Source organism: Typha angustifolia, chromosome 2, assembly GCF_048772165.1.
Source record: "Typha angustifolia cultivar Huaian chromosome 2, ASM4877216v1, whole genome shotgun sequence".
Classification (NCBI taxonomy): Eukaryota; Viridiplantae; Streptophyta; class Magnoliopsida; order Poales; family Typhaceae; genus Typha; species Typha angustifolia.
This window is the reverse complement of record NC_133240.1, coordinates 9297632-9320254: the sequence shown is the minus strand read 5'-3', so window position 1 is coordinate 9320254 and position 22623 is coordinate 9297632. Positions and strand designations below refer to the sequence as shown.

General features: G+C 37.7%; 4 protein-coding genes across 4 annotated transcripts; 1 reads left to right on the top strand and 3 right to left on the bottom strand.

The window, feature by feature from the left end:
• Positions 1-4652: 4652 nt before the first annotated feature.
• On the top strand, positions 4653-7322 carry LOC140769789 (probable protein S-acyltransferase 15). The gene is made up of 7 exons (XM_073110662.1): positions 4653-5039; positions 5681-5776; positions 5872-5973; positions 6128-6196; positions 6517-6615; positions 6704-6799; positions 6903-7322. Exons 1-7 carry the CDS (start codon positions 4782-4784, stop codon positions 6990-6992), a joined length of 810 nt encoding a protein of 269 aa, XP_072966763.1. The 5' UTR covers positions 4653-4781; the 3' UTR covers positions 6993-7322.
• A 126-nt stretch (positions 7323-7448) lies between these two features.
• LOC140769770 (ruBisCO large subunit-binding protein subunit alpha-like) lies at positions 7449-10963 on the bottom strand. Its single transcript, XM_073110641.1, has 8 exons — positions 10747-10963; positions 10464-10638; positions 10269-10390; positions 9968-10175; positions 9728-9873; positions 9345-9651; positions 8026-8477; positions 7449-7906 (listed from the first exon to the last, which is right to left on the bottom strand). Exons 1-8 carry the CDS (start codon positions 10792-10794, stop codon positions 7616-7618), a joined length of 1749 nt encoding a protein of 582 aa, XP_072966742.1. The 5' UTR covers positions 10795-10963; the 3' UTR covers positions 7449-7615.
• A 548-nt stretch (positions 10964-11511) lies between these two features.
• On the bottom strand, positions 11512-17936 carry LOC140777314 (OVARIAN TUMOR DOMAIN-containing deubiquitinating enzyme 12-like). The gene is made up of 12 exons (XM_073121348.1): positions 17721-17936; positions 16385-16651; positions 16197-16292; positions 15938-16107; positions 15257-15330; positions 14017-14071; positions 13372-13446; positions 13178-13251; positions 13038-13086; positions 12345-12429; positions 12045-12101; positions 11512-11863 (listed from the first exon to the last, which is right to left on the bottom strand). The coding sequence occupies exons 2-12, from the start codon at positions 16521-16523 to the stop codon at positions 11802-11804; spliced, it is 936 nt and encodes a 311-aa protein (XP_072977449.1). The 5' UTR covers positions 16524-16651; positions 17721-17936; the 3' UTR covers positions 11512-11801.
• Positions 17937-19447: 1511 nt separating this feature from the next.
• On the bottom strand, positions 19448-22307 carry LOC140768296 (uncharacterized). Its single transcript, XM_073108543.1, has 2 exons — positions 22114-22307; positions 19448-20129 (listed from the first exon to the last, which is right to left on the bottom strand). Exons 1-2 carry the CDS (start codon positions 22190-22192, stop codon positions 19663-19665), a joined length of 546 nt encoding a protein of 181 aa, XP_072964644.1. The 5' UTR covers positions 22193-22307; the 3' UTR covers positions 19448-19662.
• Between the last annotated feature and the right edge of the window lie 316 nt (positions 22308-22623).

Here is a 22623-nt window from a genome sequence, read left to right as displayed (position 1 = left end):
ATTTGACACAATTCAACAAAGATTGACATAAAACTATATACTACTTTATTAATAGTTAGGAGAGCAGCCTATGAGGATTGAGGAGAGAAACATCCAAGAAACAAAAAAGGAGCATCCAAGAGACTTAACAGTAGAATCAAATTAAAGGTATCTTATCTTATGGAATCGTACTTTTATTAATAGTTAGTTTATCTGATTCTCCACACACTAACATCCAAAAGAGTAGAGAATAGCAAGTGAACCTTCATCAGAACCCTATGTACTCCAAATCTCATACAATTATAAGCACATTTTTCTGTAGAAATATGCTGATCTTCAAAGAAAAACAACAACAACAACAATAATTAGATCAAAATAACAACTGAGCACATAAGCTGAACTCAATATATATGTATGTATATATATTATCAGAAACTTATATGGTATTTTTAAGCTTTCATTAGAATTTGTCAACTAAAATAACATTCTGAAACATGTACTTTTGAGAAGGAAGTAATAACAATCTGACCTTGTTGAGTAGGGCGGGCAACAAGTGAAAAACGATAAAGGCCCTTTCTTTTTAGCATATGCATATATATATATATGTATACAACATATATAGTCGCTTATTTGCCGATGCAGCATCATCAAGATTCTCATCTGGTGCAGAAGAGGCCACCTAATTTATGTGAATCTTGGTGATGCTCCGCCGACAAATACCGACTGTTTGAATCTTATGCGTGATCGTTGAAACCAAAGCAGTCAGTCTACCTGAAGAAAAGAAGAAGTGCTAATCTGAAACAAGGTCGAATAGAGAGGGAGGGAGAGAGAGAGAGAGAGAGAGAGAGAGAGAGAGAGAGAGAGCAAAAGTCTAGTTAGAGCATCAAGAACAAGGCGGCAGTGCAGGCGACAAAGGGCGGTGAGAGCTGCCGGAGGTAGGAAAAATGGAAAAAAAAAATGGAGGCAAAGAGCAGGAGGAAACCATCTCTAGAGATTGAAATAGCACCCAAGAACAAGGTCAGAGAGCACCTGCAACAATGACTGCAGGATCCATTCCATGCACACATTTCCAACCAACAAGCACAAGTGCCTGCCGACGTGGATGGGGCCCACAGAGGCAATACTGTATCTGAGATGATGCAGAAGGGCATCACCGCCCAAATCCCACAAATCGAAGAGAGTTTGAAAACTATCTCCTAAGATCTGTGTGTATGTCTCTGAATTGAAAGAGACCAAAGTTTACTACGACTAAGAAGGCTTAGGATAGGAGATGGCATAAGAGAAGGATGGATCACTGCCTTAGAGTCTAAGACCTATCTAGGCTTCTATGTGTTGTTTGGTACGAGGAAGACTAGAGCTTGTAAGTGGTATATATAGCCACAAAAGAGGAGGCTACTGGTCTTGAATATTTCAGCGTGGACTAGTCTTGGATAGCTTTTCACATTGGATGCAGCTTAGCTGTTGTAAGGTGGCATTGTACTATCTATGTTTATCTTAATTGTAGCCCTAAGCAGCCTTAATTTCTTATTTCAGGCTCCTTCCATGATGATTTAAAGAATTAATAATGGCATGCTAATTATGTAGCTTTAGAACTTTTCTCCCTTAAAATGAGGGATTGCCCCCCCACAAACTCCCTACAGCGATAAACTCGAGCCAAAATTTGGTGGCCAATCGTAAGATTTATTTTATATTATTTTACTCATGTCATATCAAATGTATACTCAGAAATAGTAGATTCTCAGCCGTCTCGATCGTAAGAATTTTTTACACTTAACTATAATTGACTATCACATCATAGTGAGCTGGTTTTATCCGTTTCACGGATTTGATTTCATGTGCCAGATCAGATGATTTTCCCTGATTAATATATATTTTTTAAAGAAATTCTGTACTTCTCAATCCAATAAGCTGCTGGGACTAATTATAAGACGAATCTTTATTACTAATTGTTTACGCTGCTGTTGGGAACTTATCCTAATAGTTTAGGTTGGAAACATGAGATTCCACTGCAAGCCTAGACTTAAAAGTACTGTTAGACTACAGTTTTGAATCAAAGGGCTTTAGATATATAGATTACTCTATCTACCAACTTGTGTAATAGATCCATGGCAAACTTCTCTCTTGCTAACTTCCTTTTGGCCGCGATTTTAGTAACCTTGGTACATTGCATGATATAATTGAAAATTATTTAAAGATTCTTCTACCTTTAACATCATCTAGTTCAAGATAATTCAGTCTGACAGCTAACATGCTATTCTTTAGATCTCAGTAAAACCCCCTACGTTGATTCTTCTGAAACTAGCAGAAGATGTATCAATGGATAACATTTTTTCTTCTTCCTCTTCTTCATGTACTAATTGTTTTTAATTCGTCTATATATTACTAACATTCCCTGGTAAGATTACGAGGAAAACAGTTCAGATTCTCTTTTTAGAAAAAATTAAAATTAAATTTCTTTTTACCTCAATCTAACCATGAAGAGCTAAAACGAGGTTTAACCGACAAGATTCATGTGACTCTCTTGTCCCAAGAGAAATACAAAAGCAACGGAAGTAAATCGAGGACATCTTTGATAAACAAATCAATGCCAACTTGCAAGTTGCTGAGAAGAAAATAAACAAAAGTTTCAGTACTATGGTCCTGCCTTTGTCAGATGTAGTTTATATGAATAGTTAATCAAACTTAATAGCTGCTTCGTTTTCTTGCAGGCCTATTATATATATATATATATATTAGATTAGATTAGTCGTAATCATACAAGAATATTACAATTTCCATCAGAAGATAATCTAGCCTGCTAGATCCTCTAAGCATCAAATTCTATTCCTAATTAATCATTGATGTTGCTGTCAGTGAAAAGGCCCGGCCAATCGAGAGAAATCATTCAGTTGATGATTAAGGAGAATCTATATCTCCCAAAGAAAAGCTGATCAATTAATCCTTGAATGTAGTGTGTAATCTGAAGCCCATATATGCCGTGAATGAATCACAGAAGCAGTAGAGCTGTTTAAATCAAATGACAGCAAAGGTGCATATCCATTTAAAACTTCTGAAGAAGACATATGATAACATGAGTTAATTCCACTGATGCACTCTCGTTCTATCCTATCAGAAATTCACAAGCTAGCTTTCGTTCAGTTAATTTCCAGCTCCTCTTCTGCAAGCTTCGCAAACTCCAACTGACATCGAATCGATAGATTCTTGGACGTTGGAAGCATCTTCTCAAGAATTAGACAGCCATTTAGCCACCTAATACTCGCATTTATTAGTCAGTTAATCACACAAACAGTTTGACGTGGCATGTGATTAGCAAAAAGGCAACAAACTCTTATTGACTGGATTCAACAAGCTACATGTGAAGCTTAATTAATCTAGCAGAGGGGTCACCATGCCTCTCTTGTGGGCTACAACCTAGTACCATTAATTACTACTCTATCGTGGACTGTCCTCCACCTTCTTCCTTAGATCTAAAGGATCTTCTTTCTCTTTTAGATCCTTGGACTACTTTTCTGTGGCTCCAACTAACTGTCCTTATGTTTGTTTGTAATTGTGATCTAGCTCTTGAAACAAAGTAGTCATTATTGTTGAAATATATCATATCTTATTGGTATTTTATCATTCCACCGTTTGAATTAAGTTAAAGCAACTAACCGATTAGAGAATTCTATCTTTTAACAAACATCAAGGTGTTCTTTAAGGCAATAAAAAAACTAAACACATGGTCGAATAATATATATTGTATTATATATAAAGTGTTAATGATAATAAAGACAAAACATTGGAGTATTCTTTTTAATAAATTTTCCTTATTTTCAGTTTACCTACCTAATGAAATGACCAATCTATCGTCTATGCCAGTTCGATTACGTCGTCTTGTGAAGTTACACTACATACATCATAATTCATAGTATATATATATATATATATTGATTAAATGCTTTATAGTAAGTGTTGCACGTTATGATGTTAATTGTATATGGACGGTGTTTAATTTGCATGTGGAAACATCTGCCAACCACATGGGCAACGTTAATTAATTCTGTTTAAATCCTTAAATTTTTTATTATTAAGGAGGATTAGACTATTAGTGAGTCTTAGCGTGAGTTAATTACATATTAATTGCATGTCCTTAGAAGATGTATTAAACAAAGAGATCGGCCCAATTAGCCACTACCAAAGTCTCAACTTTGAAGCCCAAGCCTGATCCATTGATAATTAGAGGCCCAAATTTTGTTTCAGGCCCAATTCCTACAATCCCTAATATTTACACTAACTTATACTTATATTTAACAACATTAAAAATAATAAATAATAATAATAAGACTAAAAGTCTAAGACCCTGAACTGTTGACTATTTTTACATATACCCCTTCATTTTTTTTAAGTAAGCATTAATCTCCTAATTATCTCTCATCCCTTTGATTATGTTATTTTATTATTCTTTTTTTTTAAATAAGAATATAATATTATTTATGATTTAAAACTAATCACGTGACATTTTTAATGAATAATAACGAAAGAGGTATTTGGAATTTTTATTTATAATTATAGGAGTGTGTCCTGAAAAATAAATAAGAAGATAGATGTGAAAATATATAATAATTCAGGAGATAATAATCGCTTTAAATAATTACATATATTTAAGTTCGAGTTCGAGTTCGAGTCCGGGTGAGCTGCAACCATGGAATGATGACCCGAGTAATTTTATTCGGGTTAATCCTGGAATAGTCGAGAAATCGTATTCGATCCAGTTCGGCGAGCCTCGCCGTCTTTTTCTCCTCGATCTCCGAATTCCACCGGAGATGAGGAAGAAGAAGGGCGGATTCCTCTCCTTGCCGGTTCTCGCCGTGATTTTGATGATGGGTTTTGTTTACTACGCGACGGTGTTCGTCGTCTTGGGGGATTGGTTAGGGCTCGAATCGTCCCCTGGATTGGTCAACGCTGTAATATTTAGCTGGTTTGCGTTCATGTGCTTCGTTTCGTTCTTCGTCGCCGCATTCACCGACCCCGGCGGGATCCCTTCGTCGTTTGCCCCCGAAATGGAGGATCCCCAAAGAGAGGTAATTTACAAAACTGTTGTTTCCGATGAAATTGTTGCTTGATTTGGTCCATTATGATGATTTTTAGTAGGAAAATTGATCATAATTTTTCAGTGGAACTATATGGAGATTATATTCTGCAATTCTCTAGAGGAGGATCTATAAGTTTATACCAAAAGATCCTTGCAGAATGTTCGGCTGAACCGGTTTTATTGTTTTGTTCGAAATTGAAATAAGATGGAAAAGGGAAAAAAAAGAAGAAGAAGAATAATTTGGTTCTAAATCGAAGAACTGGGGCTGAAAAGCCTAAACTAATGCGGTTAATTTGAGAAAACTGTTTACATACCATGGATAGATTGCAATAAGTTACTTTGAGTTGGAAGGAGCAATCCTTATTTCAAGTACATAGTTTAAGTGTCATGTATAGTCTTGAAGGCAGCTCTGCCAACCAGGAGCTTCAGCTTTGTGGTATAAAATTCTTCCATTAGTATGTTTTGTTTACTAAACATATCAAGAACTTTTACAATTTACTAAGCATATTTAGTCAGGAAAAAGAAAGATCATATGTCTCTTATTGAGCAATAGATGTAGTAGAAATTAAGCACACTGTACTGTACTTGTGAAATGTTCATATGCTGTCCTAAAATTCATTCAATTTCCAGCATGGTGTAAATTCAAGATATTGTGGCAAGTGCCGTTTGTATAAACCTCCTCGATCACACCACTGTCGAGTTTGCAAAAGGTGTGTGTTAAAAATGGTAGGTACATCATGTTTTTGACTTTTTTCTTTACCCCTGTGCTTTCATCCATCTCAATATTCAGCTTTACTTTGTGAATGTAACATTTGTTGCAGGATCATCATTGTGTGTGGATCAGCAATTGTGTGGGATATGGAAATTATAAGCCCTTCATCATTTTTGTCTTTCATGCAGCGATAGCATCCATATATTCTATGGTTTGTACATTTCTGTAAATGCAGTCTGATATTCTTGCTGTGACACTTATACCCATCCTTGAGTAATTTTTATTATTATCTTGAATACCTAACAAAATATGAAAATACTCACGATAATGGGTTAGATTTTGTCTGATCTTTTTAATTTTTCCAGGTGATATTTACATGTGACATCTTTCAAAAGGATCATCATTTTGATGGAATGTCACCAAAGCTCTTTTATGTAAGTAGATTACATCATGATTTGCCATAATAAACGAGATTGATTGTACTGGACTTGGAATGTGTTTTTCTTCTTAGTCTTTATACTGATTATTAAGCCATCCTCTGAGTTATTTTTCGTACTTCCTGAGAAGCTTTAGTTCCACTATGATTTTACAGTTGGTCTCAGCATATGTCCATGTGGAAACTGAAATTATGCAAGCATCTTATCTTTAGCTGAGATTAATGATTGGATGCTGCATATTCTGCTAAACTAATTTCTTTGTGTAAGAAATGTACTCTACTGATTGGAATACAATTAAAGTCAACTTATCTTTGCAGATTTCGTTTGGCTCCATCGTGGTGTTTTTAAGCTTGACTTTAGGCTCTCTACTATGTTGGCACCTTTATCTCTTAGCCCATAACTTGACAACCATAGAGGTCGGTACCTAATCTTGACTTCCTTTTTTCATTTTAATGTTATCTCGACTATCTTTCATGCTGTAATTATGTGTTCTTCTCCCATCAGTATCGGGAGGCTGTTAGAGCAATGTGGCTTGCAAAGAAAACTGGTCAGAATTACCGGCATCCTTTTGATCTTGGTGTATATAACAATCTTGCCCTGGTAATAAATCTATGTTTTGGTGTTCTGTTAGTTCATGCATCTGGTTCACGTATTGTATGAATGCAGCTGCACTGATATTATATACTCTCCTTGTGAGGAACAGATTCTGGGTCCAAATATGTTGAAATGGCTTTGTCCTATAGCCATGAGCCATTTGAGAGATGGGACTCAATTCCCAATTTCGAATGATTGAGCAGCCACTTCATGCATTTGTGCATTGGAAAATTCACGGTAGCTCAGCTCAACACACACACGGTAGTTCAACTTCATCATTGATTGGCACCTCGGAACGTTAGTCTGGGTTGATGGAGGATCTACTCAGTCCTTTCTGCCATTACTTTTTATTCGTTTTGTGTAAATCCATATTTGCCATCCTTCGCTATATATCTTTTGGAAAATTTTCAGTTTCACAAGTAACATGCGGAACCATATAGAATAATATACTGATATATTATTTGTTAATTGTTATGTATTTAATCAAAGTCGTCAATACAATCTCTTCACTTATAGTTGTAAGTTTGCATATTTGTTGCACTTTCAACTGAATGCACTTTAAAATATAATATTGAATTATGAGAACGACTGGAATTAGATTCTTTTGAATTACTCGAGCAATTCTGACTTTAACAAGCATCAGTACCAATTTCAAGTTCAGAAGAGAGGCTTCACTTAACCGATCAAACGGAAACAGAGAATAATCTCACGTTTATACTGATTACTCCCTAATTACATGCCTTATACTTTAGAGGAACTACTGCAGTTCTTTCAGGGTATTCTTAAATCAAACTCCAGGGGGTCAAATGGACCTCTACCTGCTTAAATAGCTAGACCTTGAGGTGTACCACCGGAAGCCTTTGCCTTTGGCTTTGCCTTTTCCACCACAATGGCTTGAGTAGTTAGGACCATTCCAGCCACTGATGCAGCATTTTGCAAAGCACATCTTGTAACCTTTGCTGGATCGATAACTCCAGCTTCTACTAGATTTTCATACTCATCAGACATCGCATTGTAACCGCTCTCCCAGACACTGTCAATGATCTTCTCTACTGCCACTTCTCCCTCCACTCCAGCATTGTGAGCTATCAATGCCGCAGGTGCTACCAATGCCTGTGCAGTTTGCAGTTCCCATCGGTTTTTTCAAAACCATTAAACATCAGAAAGAAAGCTGACTTTGAGCAGGATATGTGATATTTAGAATCATTTATAAGAAGAGTAAAGAATCTCACCTTCTGAATGATGTCTGCACCCAACCGCTCATCTGAGTCTTCTATCTTCTCCTTGATGGCAGGAACACAGGTGGAGAGGTGAACATAAGCAGCACCTCCTCCAGGTACAATACCTTCCTCTATGGCAGCAAAAGTAGCATTCTTAGCATCCTCAATCCGAAGCTTGCGGTCCTCAAGCTCTGTCTCTGTTGCAGCGCCAACCTTTATAACTGCTACACCACCAGATAGTTTAGCAATCCTCTCGGCTAGTTTCTCAGAATCATAGACAGATTCTGTCTCTGCAAGCTCCTTCTTAATCTGGGCAATTCTGGCCTGGATCTCATCTTTGGTTGCTGCGTCTGCTATGATGGTCGTAGAGTTCTGAGAAATAGTGACCTTTCTTGCTATCCCAAGCTGCTCTACAGATATATCCTCTACCAACAAGCTTAGATCTTTGGCAAGTAACTCAGCTCCTAAGTAGACATCGATGAACTGTTAAGCACTCAGCAGTAAAAAGAAGATGAAATAAAAGCTTAGGAGGACAAGGATAAGCGAGCTGATAAGCAAGAACTAATCTCATAAATCTTATACTAAACACAACATACAACAACTAAAGAAAGTCCGCAGGAGAAATGGTGCACAAAAGTTATTATCCACTTCATCATATGTGGTAGAAGAATGAATGAATAAATAAGTGAATTCCAGAACGCAATCAGGAAAGTAGAAAATCACAATTAGTGTTTGTCCTAAATGGCAAGTATTCTCCCATATGAACACACAAATAGAGAGAAGGCCTGTGCAAAAGCTGGTCCCAGAATTCCTCACAACTAATTACTAGCAACAGAAAAAGATAGTAGGATTCAGTAAATGAGTAAAACATGGCAAAGACAAAGAAAGATAAAAATTGCATTGCACAATGCATCTAGGATCAATTTTAGGAATAGCATCCAACTCCTCTCAAAAAACTGCCTCCAATATTACAGAAAGAACATCTAATTCACTTTTGTGACCTTTATCATTGTCCGTTACTAACACAATTGAAATTGCATCAATCATTCATGTGCCAAATTGTTATATTCCAATGAATCATATTACTAGCCTAAGCTACAACAAAACTAAATCATTATCCATAGATAGCCTGCAACAACCAAATCTTTAGTCTCAGCTATTCTGTGTCATCCATAGGTATCCTAAGCATAGTAAACTTAATTCCATTGTAATGGATCTGAAGTTCTGGACTTTGATTTTAATAACATGATGAAGAAAGATCTAATAATCATGAGCTATGCATTTGCACCACAAAAAAATACAGTTCCAAGAATACATAAAATGAGGCATACCTGTCAGAATGGCAATGTCCTGAAGGAGCGCCTTCCGTCTTTCACCAAAGCCAGGTGCTTTGATAGCAGCGACATTCAAGATGCCACGTAACTTGTTCACAACAAGTGTTGCCAAAGCCTCACCAGTTACATCCTCAGCAATAATGAGGAGAGGCGCTCTCAACTGTGTAGCCTTCTCCAATAGAGGAATAATTTCTTTAATAGTAGAAATCTTCTGATCTGTCACCAACACTCTGGCGTTTTCAAATTCCACAATCAACTTCTCAAGGTTCGTGACAAATTGCGGGGAGATATAACCCCTATCAATCTGCAAAAAATTTGTTTCACCCATGAGAATCACCGGAGGACAAAGACAGCCTTGAATACAGTGGCAAGAAGCAGACCTCCATGCCTTCTTCAACATCAACAGTTGTTTCAAATGACGAGGAAGACTCAATCGAGAGAACACCATCAGGGCCAACTTTATCAATAGCATCAGCGATCATCTCGCCGACAGTTTCATCATTACCAGCTGAAATGGTTGCAATAGCTGAAACAAGAAAGAAAAATGTCAACTTGTGTCCTTTTCTTTAGTTGAAAGATACCATGCAATGAATTGTATCTACAACAACTAAAAATGATACCTTTGATATCTCCTCTACCCTTAACGGGCCGGGCTTTCTTTTCGAGTTCATCAACTAACCCCTGCACAGTCTTATCAATACCCTTCTTGATGGAAACAGGATTCGCACCAGAAGTAACACTTAACAAACCCAACTTAATAATTTCACGAGCAAGAACACACGCAGTAGTAGTCCCGTCTCCAGCTGAGTCGTTAGTTTTGCTAGCAACCTTTCAAAACAAACGATTTACTCCTCTACTCCATACCATTTACCATAAGAAAGGGAGGAAAAGAAAGAAGCATCATTACACAAAATTCCCTACCTCCCTTATCAAGGCAGCACCGGCATTCTCCATCGGATCGGCCAGCTCGATAGCACGAGCGATCGTGACACCATCGTTAACCACCTTAGGGTTCCCATACTCATCCAACACAACATTCCTACCTTTGAATGATTATAAAAACATTTTTAGAACAAAATAAGCTACAGTTTCTTGGTTTATGACAAAATTTCGCACCTCTCGGGCCGAGTGTGACGCCGACGGCGTCGGCGAGCTTCTCGATTCCGGATTGAAGAGCGGATCTGGATATCTGGTCGAAGGCGATCTCCTTTGCCTTGGCGCGAACCGACAGCTGCCGGTAGCTGGATCCTCCCGATCTCTGCCCCAACCCGAAGCGCCTCCTTAGGTTAGACTGTTAAATGCATCAAAGACCAGCAAATGGATCAGAGTAACCGCAAAGGGGAGAGAGAGAGAGAGCATGCGATGCCATTCGAGTAAAAGAATTGAGAGAGAGAGATACCTGGCGAGGGGAGAGGAGAGAAGCGGAGGAGATAGCATGCGATGCCATTCGAGTAAAAGAATTGAGAGAGAGAGAGATTCCGATGCGATTGTGGAATTGATTCAAGGAAAAGGTGGTGGTCAGTAGCAGCAGGAGTACTGCGGCTGGCGGAGACGAAGAGGAGGAGCTTCTAGAAGATTCGTAGCTCTCGATGCTTCGGTAGTGTGGGAGAAGGCGGGTTTTAGGGTTCGGCGTACGTTAACTAACATGCGCTAACTAATACCAAGTTCGCCCCAGAAATTGTCGGGTCCAGCCCGCTCAATGTTCTCATCTAAAATTTTCGGCCTAACAAAATGTAGCCCAGGAGTAAAAAGACCTGGATCAGTTACTTTTTCGTCTATATAGTTTTCAGGCCAACCTTTTTCTCATTCGTCGCTAGATAGAATTAACGGCCCGTAAAGTTCTAGTTGGGACCTATAAAATAAAAGGCCCGGTAATTAGTGTCAATTTAAGAGCAACAAGATCCATTAACCGATTACGTATATGGATCCGACCGATTTGTTTTAAACCCGGTCAAATTGGTGAAGATCACAGCCACATCCGAAGTCTCTAAAACCAATTTGGACCGTCCACGCTCGAACGCTTTCTTTTGCCGCCCATGCTAAAACTGTGAAAGCAAATGCAAGGACATTGGTTGATAGTAGGCAAAGAGTGGAAGAGTACGATACGGACAGAAGAAAGGATAAAGCTAGTTGAGCCCAACCCAATTCTAGTCAAACATAACTATAGTACAAATGGGTCAGCTGTATAGTTGAACTTTCGGACCCTGATACACGTTTAAATCCTGATATTAGAGAAGGCACAGGCCACGCCAATACCAAATATATTGCCATCTTCATGCATTTGCAGATATAATATCACCAAAACAACATTCATGGAAACAACAAATAAATGTCAAGGCCGCGTGCCATAAGGCATGAACAAGCTTTATGCAGAACAAAATGGACAACAGAGGGCATATGCCTCACTCAGCAAATCAGACAAGCAAAGGCTGTTGTTATGGTTCTGTTGATCCTTTAGTGCTTATTTCCAAAGTGCCACCACCTCTTCTTCTTCTTTCTTTGAGAGGTTGGCAAATCTGCAAATAATGTAGCCAAGAGCATGCTTTAGACAACCAGACATTAAGTATATCTCTCAACATTAGCTAGTCTGAGTCACTTTATCTATTAATCATATGTCATGAACCACACTGTTCAGCTTTCTACAATTCAACCAGTAACACTATTCAATTTGAACATATGATTGAGTTCTTTACTCACCCCCTTCAGGATATATTGAGTTGTAGTGTACCTCTGCCCAGAAGCTCAAGAATATGACTGCAAAATAGAAACTTATTTTAGAACTAGATGATTGTGCAGAGAAATGGAAATGAATAGGGGTAATTATGCTTTCAGACTATGCAGCATATATTACAAAAAGGAAGTGCACACATCAAAGTGTTACAAATTTCAGATTTCACATAAGGAGATCCTGCCTATATAAATGTTATGGGATGTTATTGTTTAGCTAGTTCTGCCTCAAATACAATATACAGCTGAAACCAACCAGTTGGAGCATACCTCGCTTAGACTTCTGAATGTTTGGCAGGATTTCGATGTAACAAGTATCTTTGAATGATGTTATAACAAAAATTTTGACACCATACTGCAGAAGATCAATAAGATGAAAGATTATTCAAGGGTCCCAGTATATATGCACATTAGTTACATGGGGGAAAACACATGTTACCAATTACTGAAAGTTGTGCAATAGGAGGAAAAAATATTCATTGAACAGAACAACTTGATAGTGCAGTAGAGGTAATCAATATGCAAATATGTGATTAGATATACTGATTAGGCTTAAACTTAAACAAGGGTGCTATCAGGAAAGTTTCAAGGAAATGCAGGACTAGAGTTGAAAGAAACAACAAGGCAGGGTACCAACAGTTAATGTTGGGTGCCAAACGACAATTACTAATGCACACTATTAAGATTGAAGTATCTTGTCCAAAATAGAAGGCCTTGGAAATAAGAGGATGAAGCCATAAATCTCCTGCAACCCAAAAGTATCTTTTTCTACCTGTACCTATTAAATTAGATAAGTCTCACAACCAAGTCATGCCTAAACTACGACAAGCTTCAGGATATGGCAGCAGGGAAGGGTTTCCTGATTTCCTCCTTAAAGTAAACAAGGTTTAATTGTAACGAATATGGTTGCATTAAGGAATATGAAAGGGGAATTCTAGGCTTAAGACAGAGTAGAAAGCATACCGAGTCTGCAGCTGCCTGTAAGGTTACATGATCACCCCACTCGCCACTTCTGCTTTACATGAATGCAACTAATATATTATGAAAACATATTTCCAAACAGCACCAGAATCATACAAGTATTTCACAGAAAAAGAGCGTACTGTGAGAGCTTTTTCAAATAGTCACCATATGCCATGGGAACGTATCCTTCGTAGATCTCGGGATGAGACTCAAGCTGGAAAGAGAGGGTATGTTAGAGTTAAGCATGACAAATTCAGACTCACAATAAAGTAGAAAAAAGTAATAATGGAAAATGTGCATAAGAATCTTACAGTACTGACTCTGAAGAACTGACCTGATTAATTACTTGCTGCCTGACAAATTTGTGATGTTCAGGACTACGGTAGAATTGATCAGATAGTGCTCGAAACTGCATAATTTAAGGATATGAGAAGTCATGTTACTTGAGAGACCAAAAAGGAAACGGAAGTTTCAGAAAAAAAAAACTTCATTTCAGAAAATGGAAAGCCAGAAAATACATACTGTTGTTATGGCTTAAAAGTTCAAGACTGTGTAGATATATCAAAAGGAAAGGAAAGACCATTGACTATTGAGATAGTACTTCAGCAGGTTATCATTAATAGAAGAAATAGATAGGAAGATTGAATAGTACCCTTGCTGGAAATATAATTTCTCAAAGACCATTGTCTAATAAACCAGCTAAGCAGAACTATTTCAGTATACTTCAAGACCTAGAACGGCTTTTGACTAATGAAAGTGAAGAAAAACAAGAAAAGAGCTCATAAAAGCATGTATTATATCGTTGTATTAATATACATCCAAAACTGTTCCTTTGTAATCTATAATTTGAAAAGTGCAATTATTATCAGACCAAGCATGCATAAATTTATCCATGACCATTTAATTTGTTTCCAGGTTTTAATAATTGTTCTCTATGATACACATATAATAACCAAAAGGAAATGATCATGCAACTAACCTGACAATTGCCATCTCCCTGGACCTTAAGCTCAACTAGATCATACAATCGTAACCTACAGAAGTAGTATATAACATCAGAAAATAATATCCAGAAAGGATAAACAGAGATTGAGTCATTAAATGATGGTCATAACAACATCTGCAATCTTCATCCTAGATATATGAGGTAAACTAGATAAAACCTTACAACTCAATTTCTATGTAAAGGGCTGAGGGCAATATCACTTTCTAGCTGCACTAAAGTACCAATGCATATATAATATAAATATTAGGTAGAACAATATAATAATCCATCACCAGTATTAGTTACTCAGGAAAAGCTTTCTTCCCTTATGAACCAATCAAATAGCAGATCTTCCTAAAACTGTAACTGTGGTGAATACAGTTAATGCTTGCTAAGGTCATCACTCTCATAAGTGAATCCACAGAGAAGCATTAGAAAATTGGCATGTTATACCTGGATCTTGAAGGAACTCTTAACCCGAGGAAAATTTTCTGAAAACCAAAATTTCTGACAAAACTTAGTCCATGACTGGTTAGATCATAGTCAGACAAGACAGGCACAAAAGGCCCTGATCGAGGATTGTTTGAGCTTTTCATTTAGTTCTGTATTGATCTATTGCTAATCGCTCAATATAAAGAGTCATGACAATTACAACTCAATAATTTTATATATATGCTCCACATTACCTTTAGATGCCAGAAGTTATAAACTTTTCTGGTTGATTTTTTCGAGTAAAAGGAAAGGCTGAATATTGTATCCATTGTAAAATCTTATGATAATCATCAATGGATCAACAGATGAAAGCATCTAGCTCTTATTCTTCAACTAGAATTGAAGACCTAAAATATCAACTTGAAGAGTAACTCTGACTTATGACATACATGCCATTACATGAAAGATTCCAAGAATTTCACTTTGAATTCTGGACCATGTTTGCCAAAATCATCTTTGCCAGAATTTGAACTCCTTTACAGGAATCCAACCTTTGTCTTCTTCATGAAAAACAGAAAACTGCATGTCCACCACCAAGCAATGACATAAGTCTCCCTCAACTTACCATTTTCCTAAATATTCTAGGGCCAACTAAATCCAAAAGTTAAGAACTTGTAGAAACTGTGAAGCTAAAGGCCAAGCTTCCTAATAACAGTAGAGTATGACTATAAAATATTTACTTCTAGTTAAGGAGATTGTTATGGAATTACTTTTAAACTGTTCGTGTCATGAGAAGTCATACCTGTCTATCAGCCTTTGATGATCTGAAGTGGCTTCATCAACAGAAGGAATTTCTCCATTGATCCTAGGAACATGCTGAACAAAAGAAGCATTTAGTGTTTTGCAGAAAATATGCAAATTCAATAGTAAAGATTATCAGAAGTGAATAAAATATATAGAAGTGGGATGGATACTGCAGGTTGAAGGATATGTACAACTGATATTTTATATGATCAGAAGTGAAATATTACCACCATAGGACCACAGAGTAGTTAACACGATAACAGGATATCTAGAACCTGGAAGTACACGATCCATATTTTAGAACAAAAGTCTACAAGGTGCATAAAGTATCAGCATGTGCGTAGATGCTGCAGTACTAGAAATTATTCTGTAACAAATTATAGTGATTACAGTTCAGCTATAGTAATTGGAAAAAAGAAGAAGAAGATTAATCATTCTAAAATGTCATATCACAATTGAGAAATCAAAGATTATATTATCCAGATGATCACATGACATGAAGAAAAGAAAGTACAGAAGTTGTTCTCTGTCCTCAGGGAACATTATAAGGACTGTGGACAGATAAATGATAGCTTTCATGAGCATACAGACCGAATTTGCATCTTTCACATTTCTCTATGCAATTAATAGTTGGGAAAGACATTCTTAATTTGAGTTCCATGCTATATCTAATACTTACGGGAATCGGAACCATCTGATTCAACCTTTTCCCCACTTCACCATCAATTTCAGAAAAATCATCTGCAAGCTCTAATGACCATTCCTCTCCTTCGTATGAATTTTCCCCAGGACTTGAACATGAACTGGAGGGTTCCATATCATCTGCCTCTTCATCACCACCTTCAATTCCTAAATATAGGAACGTATTACAAAAACAATAAGAGTCCAAGAGGAGATAACTATATACTATGATAGGCAAACTCTTAGTATCTGAGTACCTGAACTATAGTTCCTCATAGATGGGCCAAACCAATCATTTGCAATTCTGGACACGCGCATATGTTCTTCATCGGCTTGTGAAGACCCAGATACTTCTGCAACAGCAAGTTGCAGAAAAATCTTCTTGAGTAGCATGTGAAATAATTGCATCATTCTCAATAAGACAATAGTCTCATAGCAAAATTACCTTCTCTAGCATAACTGCTATCATAGTAATTTGTATCATTTTGAATAGTTCCTCCACAGTAAGCAAAGTTTGAAAATGGGTCTGGAAAAGGGTCAAATGTCCACTGAAGAACATCTTGATCTTGCTCGTACATAATCATGAGCTGCAGTTACTCCCTTCGGGGATAATTTTGTGCAGCAAAGACTAGATAGTAACCCTGACAAACTTTTTTATATTCTTGATCAAGTTTACTTTTCAGTCACCATCTGGTGTAGTCAGAATCATTCCCTGACATAAATGAAATTTAGCTTCAAAATATGGGAAAATGAAATCCATGAATTTCCACCATAAGAGGAAAGTCATACTGAGTTACATACATGTGACTAGGATGATAATAAAAAAATGAATCAATAGATTACTCGAAACCCTATGATTCATTGATCTCCCTAAAAGTCACTATCATTAGATAACATTTTTATGAGCTGATATTTCTTACACCATCTACCAATATAGTTTATAAGAATAAAATAGATAGACCCAAGATCGTAAATCAGGGATTCATCTACAAAGCCTTCCTATATATTTGAAAAGTAGATGACCAATCAAGTTAATAAAATAAGGTAATACATGCATAAAAGAAAACCTAGGGATATTAATTGCTTAACTGGTAAGCCTAGCAGGAAAAGGTAACTAAACTGATCCACTTTTCGCCTTTTTTGCAAAAGAAGCATCAAGAATTAGCTTAAACATGATCCAGTGGTCCACTATACATTTCCTAAGCATTTCCTCTCAAATTTTGCATCTGCAACTGAATCTGTTCGAGATGCATGTCACCATGTCGATGTTTGAACACCACTATGACTAATTTCAACAATGAAATGATATAGCTCTACGAAAACTAGCATCGTGATACAACCGGATAGCATTTCAGATCATCCGAACTCTCCAAATTCTCCAGATCTAGTTAGAGGCTCATCTATCGGGAGGAATCAAAACAAGCTACATTCCACAAAGTTCAAATCTACCATCACATCAGACAACGATCGCATCAGAACTAATAACTAATCTAGAAGTGAAGCACAGCTACAATTCGAACTCCATAACTGCATCCAGACAAGAAAACATCACAGAAAAAAAATCTTCTAGGGGGGAAAAGAAAGAAGCAAAACTAAATGTAAAGCTACTCCAAGATCGAATTATAAATTTTAAAAAAAATCACAATAAGCGATATTAGACAAAGATCGGTCAATAAAAAACCACTCATGATCCATCGAGATCCAGCATTATTACATCAATCCCGCCATTCGAGAATGAATCAAATTACAGCACTACGATGGCCAAATTCCGTTGAACTTACTTCAGATCGAAGCAAAGCTAGAGGAGAATCTCTATCGAGAGAGAGATAGAAGAAATAACAAAGCAGCTCCGAGACGCCACAGAGGAATGAATTGAGCTCGCTCGCAAAGTGAGAGCCAAGAAATAACCGCGACTCAAGAGAAAGAGATAGAAACAAATAGTTATAAAGAGAGAGAGAGAGAGAGAGGAATCTTTGCGGACGTCACGGGCTCAATAAGACCTGAGCAAAACCGTAGCGGCGCAGACCCCCCCCCCCCCCCCCCCCCCCCCCACCCCCGGGCTTTTCGCATCTAAGCCCTTAAAAGTTAGCTTGAGGAGCATTTTCCCAATTAAGGCATTTTAAGGGGTATAACTGTATAAGGGCTCCTGCTTTTATTCTCCACTTTGCCTCGGAACGGGTCCATCGGTAAGCGGGCCGTACCCGATCATCGCCGTCGAGGGCGATGGATGCGTGTACGGTGGAGATGCTCTGGTGCGGGCTCCAAACTGGGAGTGATGGTGGAGGAGAGCCCGCTCCACGACGCGGCTCCTCTGTTTGTTTATATCACGGGAGGGGCCGGAGGGAATCTCCACCCTCTGCTACGCATCTGACGGTCGTCAGTCGTGGGGCCCGAGGTCCTTTGGCCTCTTTTGCCCCAAAACCAGGAGGACCATTCTGGACCGTCTGATCCCTTCTTTCACGGCCCTGATCTCGCGCACCAGAGAAGGGTGGAAACTTTATCGAGGGAAATTTGCAGACAACACCCTACATTAAAAATTTATTAATAGTTTGGGGGCGTATGTGAAATTATGCAACGAAAATAACGTCGGCATGGCGTGAATTGACTGCATTTGTTGTTGTTTTTTTCTTTCTTCTGGTGAAGCACTTAATTTTGGTCTGCAGCAGGAAATAGTTGGGTGGGTGGGAGGCATCAAATATGGGTCGTCGTGAGGTCAGACGTGGTCAAATACGGCACGAGCCCGAGCAGTACTGTCTATTTTGGACCTTTCCTACTAGTCGGTACTTTGGCAAAAATTTCCCAGCAACTCTTGATTAGTACGAAATTAATTAGTTGTAATCTCCTAAATCGAAAAGGTAATTTTAGTTCAAATAGAAAAAGCATAGGGAACTTTGAAGGGCCAACCTCTTAAGGGAAGGGGGGGATTGTGATGAGAACACTGCCCACTTTTCTTTATAGTAAGAACTCCACCGATGGCCAACTTTCGGTTCCTTTACACAGTGCTATCTCTTTCTGTGGATGAGATGCATTAGCCTAAAGCATAAAAGTTAGCCTCACATTTTATGTACCTTCTTCCATCCACACATATCCTAGGCCTAATGCTGATATCATTTCTTCACAAAGATCACTGAATCTGATGGAAATTATATGTTGATCTCTAATATTAGCATAAAGAAATAGGTGAGAGGCAAAGGCCCACTTTAAAGGAGAGAATCTTGGTTGGCATGTGGTATTTCCAGAGGAATATTTCCAGTGGCTGTCGCTATTGTAACATTGGTCATCTGAAGACAAAGTTGATAGGAAAAATTATTTGGCTCTTCTGTGTCCTCTCCATCACTCATGCAGGCTAATGTCTGGATCACAAATTTCATGTTAAACTCCTTGTCCTTTTACTTGTTTCTTGACAGGCTTCTGCTTGCTTTTCACAAATTTTTCCAGGATACGCTTTGTACACAGAGGCGTATATACTCTAGATAGGTATGCTCAGTTGTAAGCAGCCTCCTTGAAATTTCTCACAAAACAAAATCTTTCCATTAGGTTATATGGTTGATACAGTAGTAGTCTTACAATAATAACAAACGTCCCAATGAAGTAAGAGTTGAACTTCCATTTCAACGTTTGCATCCCAGAATGCAGTACAAAGCCAAGACAGAATTTCCTTCCCTTTGTACTTAAAAAATTTTAACTGCGTCCCTTGAAAAAAATTCCTCTGGCTTTAAGTAATCACGACTTGTTTCCAACCAAATCATCTAATGTGAGGTTTAACGTATCTACTGAACCTCTCCTCACCTCCTCTCCACGTGCTGCTAAAAGATCCTCTACACTTCCAGGTTCTCCAAACCACCCAAGCCGGTCTGCAATCAGATGGAGATTATTGCAACCACCGCAGCGAGCCACCACCACTCCTTTTTCATATGATTCACGGCAGAGTGTCTTCACAGACCTAGTCTCACACACTTTGCATGTGAAGATCATAGCCAGATCATGTCTTTTTGATGCTTTTAAATCTGAGAAAGCTGTGTATTTCACATTGGACTCCCCTGTAGGGATAACCCTTTCACTTGAGCCAGAAACCAGGTTCTCATCATTCCAGCTAGATTTCGGGTCCTCGACACCCTCATCTGTACTAACTTCTTTCTTCATATGAGTACCTCTTATACCTCTTGTAACATTCAAAGGCCATGGAAATCCTGCAACAAATGATTCATTATTATGAGCTTTTCCTGAATGTAATTTCCTCAGTCTCTATAGAGGCCCACACAAGAAGGCAAACCCAGGAAAACCAAGCAGGACATGAAAGGAGTTCGGGGTGTTTAATTCAAAAGTCCTGCGACTTGCATTATCCTAGAGGGGTAAACCAACTTTGCATAGAAGAAGGCCTGGCTACTTTAAAGGAAGATGAAAAGTGATAAATATGCATCAAACAAGAATCAACTTTGTATCATGAAACTCACTAGAGGATCTGAAGCTCATTTTCTTGACCAACAATAATGTGGCCATTTAACATTAACTTAGAAAGGTTTGGCTTTTTGCCTTTTGTCAAAAAAAAAAAAAAAAAATAGAAAGGATAATGGAAGCGTCATTGATCAAATTCTCTTAAAAATAGTGGCAGACATAAGTTATAAAAAATCATGACTTTAACATTCAAATTTTACTTAAAATAAGATAATTCAAAGTCTTGCCTGTAGCAGTATGTTAAGCAGTAAACTAAAATTAGAAAACCTCGAAAGTGTTCCACTACATAAGGATGTGGAGCTCATTTTCTTTACAAACAATAATGTGGCCATCTCACATTAACTTAGAAAGGATAATGGAAGCATCATCAATCAAATTCTCTTAAAAAAAAGTGGCATACATATGTTATAAATCACAGCTTTAATATTCAAAATTTACTTAAATTGAGATAATTTAAAGTCTTGCCTGTAGCAGTATGTTTAAGCAGTAAACTATAACTAGGAATCCTCTAAGGAGTTCCACTACACATGGAAATTACATATGATTTCATCAAAGGGCTTTATTTCAATTTGTCTCTTTATAAATTTTATTTGAACATAAAGAGTTCTTTTCCTCCTTGTTTGATCCTAATTTCATCCTTCATCTTTAAAGTAGTTTGATAGAAGAAAAAAAGAAGAAGAAAAGAATAAATGATCCTCTGGCAGGCCATGGGTAGATAGAATGGCAAGCAAAGGATATTCCCAGGATGATCAGTTTGACGTATATCTGCCCACGATGTAGATAGATGTTTAGATGAACTTCAAGAAGGATATCAGCTACCATGCAAGTCCAACCAGTTCATCATTCAGTAGTGACATATGATGCAAGACAACAAACAACTTTTATTTTATATGTTCAAACATTTAGGTAAAGTTCATCTTTGATGCTGAAATGTTCTCTCCTACCAGAAAAAAGCAAAAAAAAAGTTTCCCCAATGATTCAAATAACTAACAAGATCTTTAATAGGCATTAATCGCCATCCAACAAGACACAACAGAGCATTAAAAAAACAAAGCAAAATCTACAGAGAGCCTGATTCTCTTTGGTGATGAGATCACCACTATCATATTGGATATCACACTACCATATGTTATTCAAAAATCAACAATTTTGGTAAGCATGTGTGACAATGACATCTTCAATATGTACCTCAGGGATCCTTTTGGATCAATATCCAAACAACTTCAATTAATAATTGCCCTCACTCCTATACGATTTTATTGGGACAAATGGTAACATGTAAATTTTCTCTAACATAGTAGTACCCCACAAATAAAGTAGACAAGTATGTTTCTAAGGAACTTATTCTTGAAAAATCTCATAACAAACAAACCTAGCCTACATAAGGCAGAAGTACTGTCCAAACTCTTTGCTTTTCAGGAATTGTTAGGCCCAGACATTTAAAGTGCAGGCTAAGTGCCCACCTAATCCAAGTTACAACCTTCAATACTTGCAAAAGCTTGACAAGATTGTACATGACCAAATTGTTATGCTTGCATAATTGATTCCAACAATAACCCATCAATAATAAAAATTAAAAAATAATAGAAAATCTTATTCTCCAGTTCTTTCGTTTGTTTTTCCATCCAATAGAAACATCACTACCAAAAGTAAAAGCATATAACATGAAGAACGAAGCAAAAACCCCAAATCAACACAGGTGGGAGGGAGTAAACCAACCTCGCGAAATGAAGTATTGGGGTCGATCTCTGTGGAGGATAGAGGCAAGCCGCCTCTGCAGCAAGCGTGCAGCAGCCATGGAAGAGGACTTCGATAGAATTCCTTGGAGAAGAAGCAAGAAGCGAAAGAGAGGAGAGAAACCCGTATCCCTAATAGCCGCCACTTATAGATCCGAGTTCTCTTACCGGATACGGGTCCGGATCCGGATCCGGATACAAATAAATGGTGTTTAGGCTTTTTGGGCCTATTGGAGTATGTAAGGCTAGTAGATTGAAGTTAGTTTTACAAAAGACACCCTTTTAATTCACATGTATGTATGTTAAAATAGATTTCTCCTATTTAAGTGTTGAGTAACAGCATAATTCACCCCCTTCTCTATTCCACCATACACTATACCCTTTTTAATACGGTGAAAATGAACCACGAGTAATCTCGCTGGTTATTTATTACCCATCTACCCACCAGAATCTGTCACACTATTACATAAAAGTCTTCGGTTAATATATTATG

What these genes read in the sequence shown, in the direction of transcription:
- LOC140777314 (XM_073121348.1), bottom strand. Translation starts at nt 16,523, where the DNA reads ATGATTATGTACGAGCAAGATCAAGATGTTCTTCAGTGGACATTTGAC. An exon ending in AGGGAGATGGCAATTGTCAG is followed by an intron (nt 13,447 to 14,016) that starts GTTAGTTGCATG and finishes TAAATTATGCAG; the next exon opens with TTTCGAGCACTATCTGATCA. An exon ending in GGCAGCAAGTAATTAATCAG is followed by an intron (nt 13,252 to 13,371) that starts GTCAGTTCTTCA and finishes CTCTCTTTCCAG; the next exon opens with CTTGAGTCTCATCCCGAGAT.
- LOC140768296 (XM_073108543.1), bottom strand. Translation starts at nt 22,192, where the DNA reads ATGGCTGCTGCACGCTTGCTGCAGAGGCGGCTTGCCTCTATCCTCCAC. An exon ending in CCAATACTTCATTTCGCGAG is followed by an intron (nt 20,130 to 22,113) that starts GTTGGTTTACTC and finishes CATTTGTTGCAG; the next exon opens with GATTTCCATGGCCTTTGAAT.
- LOC140769789 (XM_073110662.1), top strand. Translation starts at nt 4,782, where the DNA reads ATGAGGAAGAAGAAGGGCGGATTCCTCTCCTTGCCGGTTCTCGCCGTG. An exon ending in TGGAGGATCCCCAAAGAGAG is followed by an intron (nt 5,040 to 5,680) that starts GTAATTTACAAA and finishes TTCAATTTCCAG; the next exon opens with CATGGTGTAAATTCAAGATA. An exon ending in ATAACTTGACAACCATAGAG is followed by an intron (nt 6,616 to 6,703) that starts GTCGGTACCTAA and finishes TTCTCCCATCAG; the next exon opens with TATCGGGAGGCTGTTAGAGC.
- LOC140769770 (XM_073110641.1), bottom strand. Translation starts at nt 10,794, where the DNA reads ATGGCATCGCATGCTATCTCCTCCGCTTCTCTCCTCTCCCCTCGCCAG. An exon ending in GTGCTGCCTTGATAAGGGAG is followed by an intron (nt 10,176 to 10,268) that starts GTAGGGAATTTT and finishes TTGTTTTGAAAG; the next exon opens with GTTGCTAGCAAAACTAACGA. An exon ending in GGACATTGCCATTCTGACAG is followed by an intron (nt 8,478 to 9,344) that starts GTATGCCTCATT and finishes ATGTCTACTTAG; the next exon opens with GAGCTGAGTTACTTGCCAAA.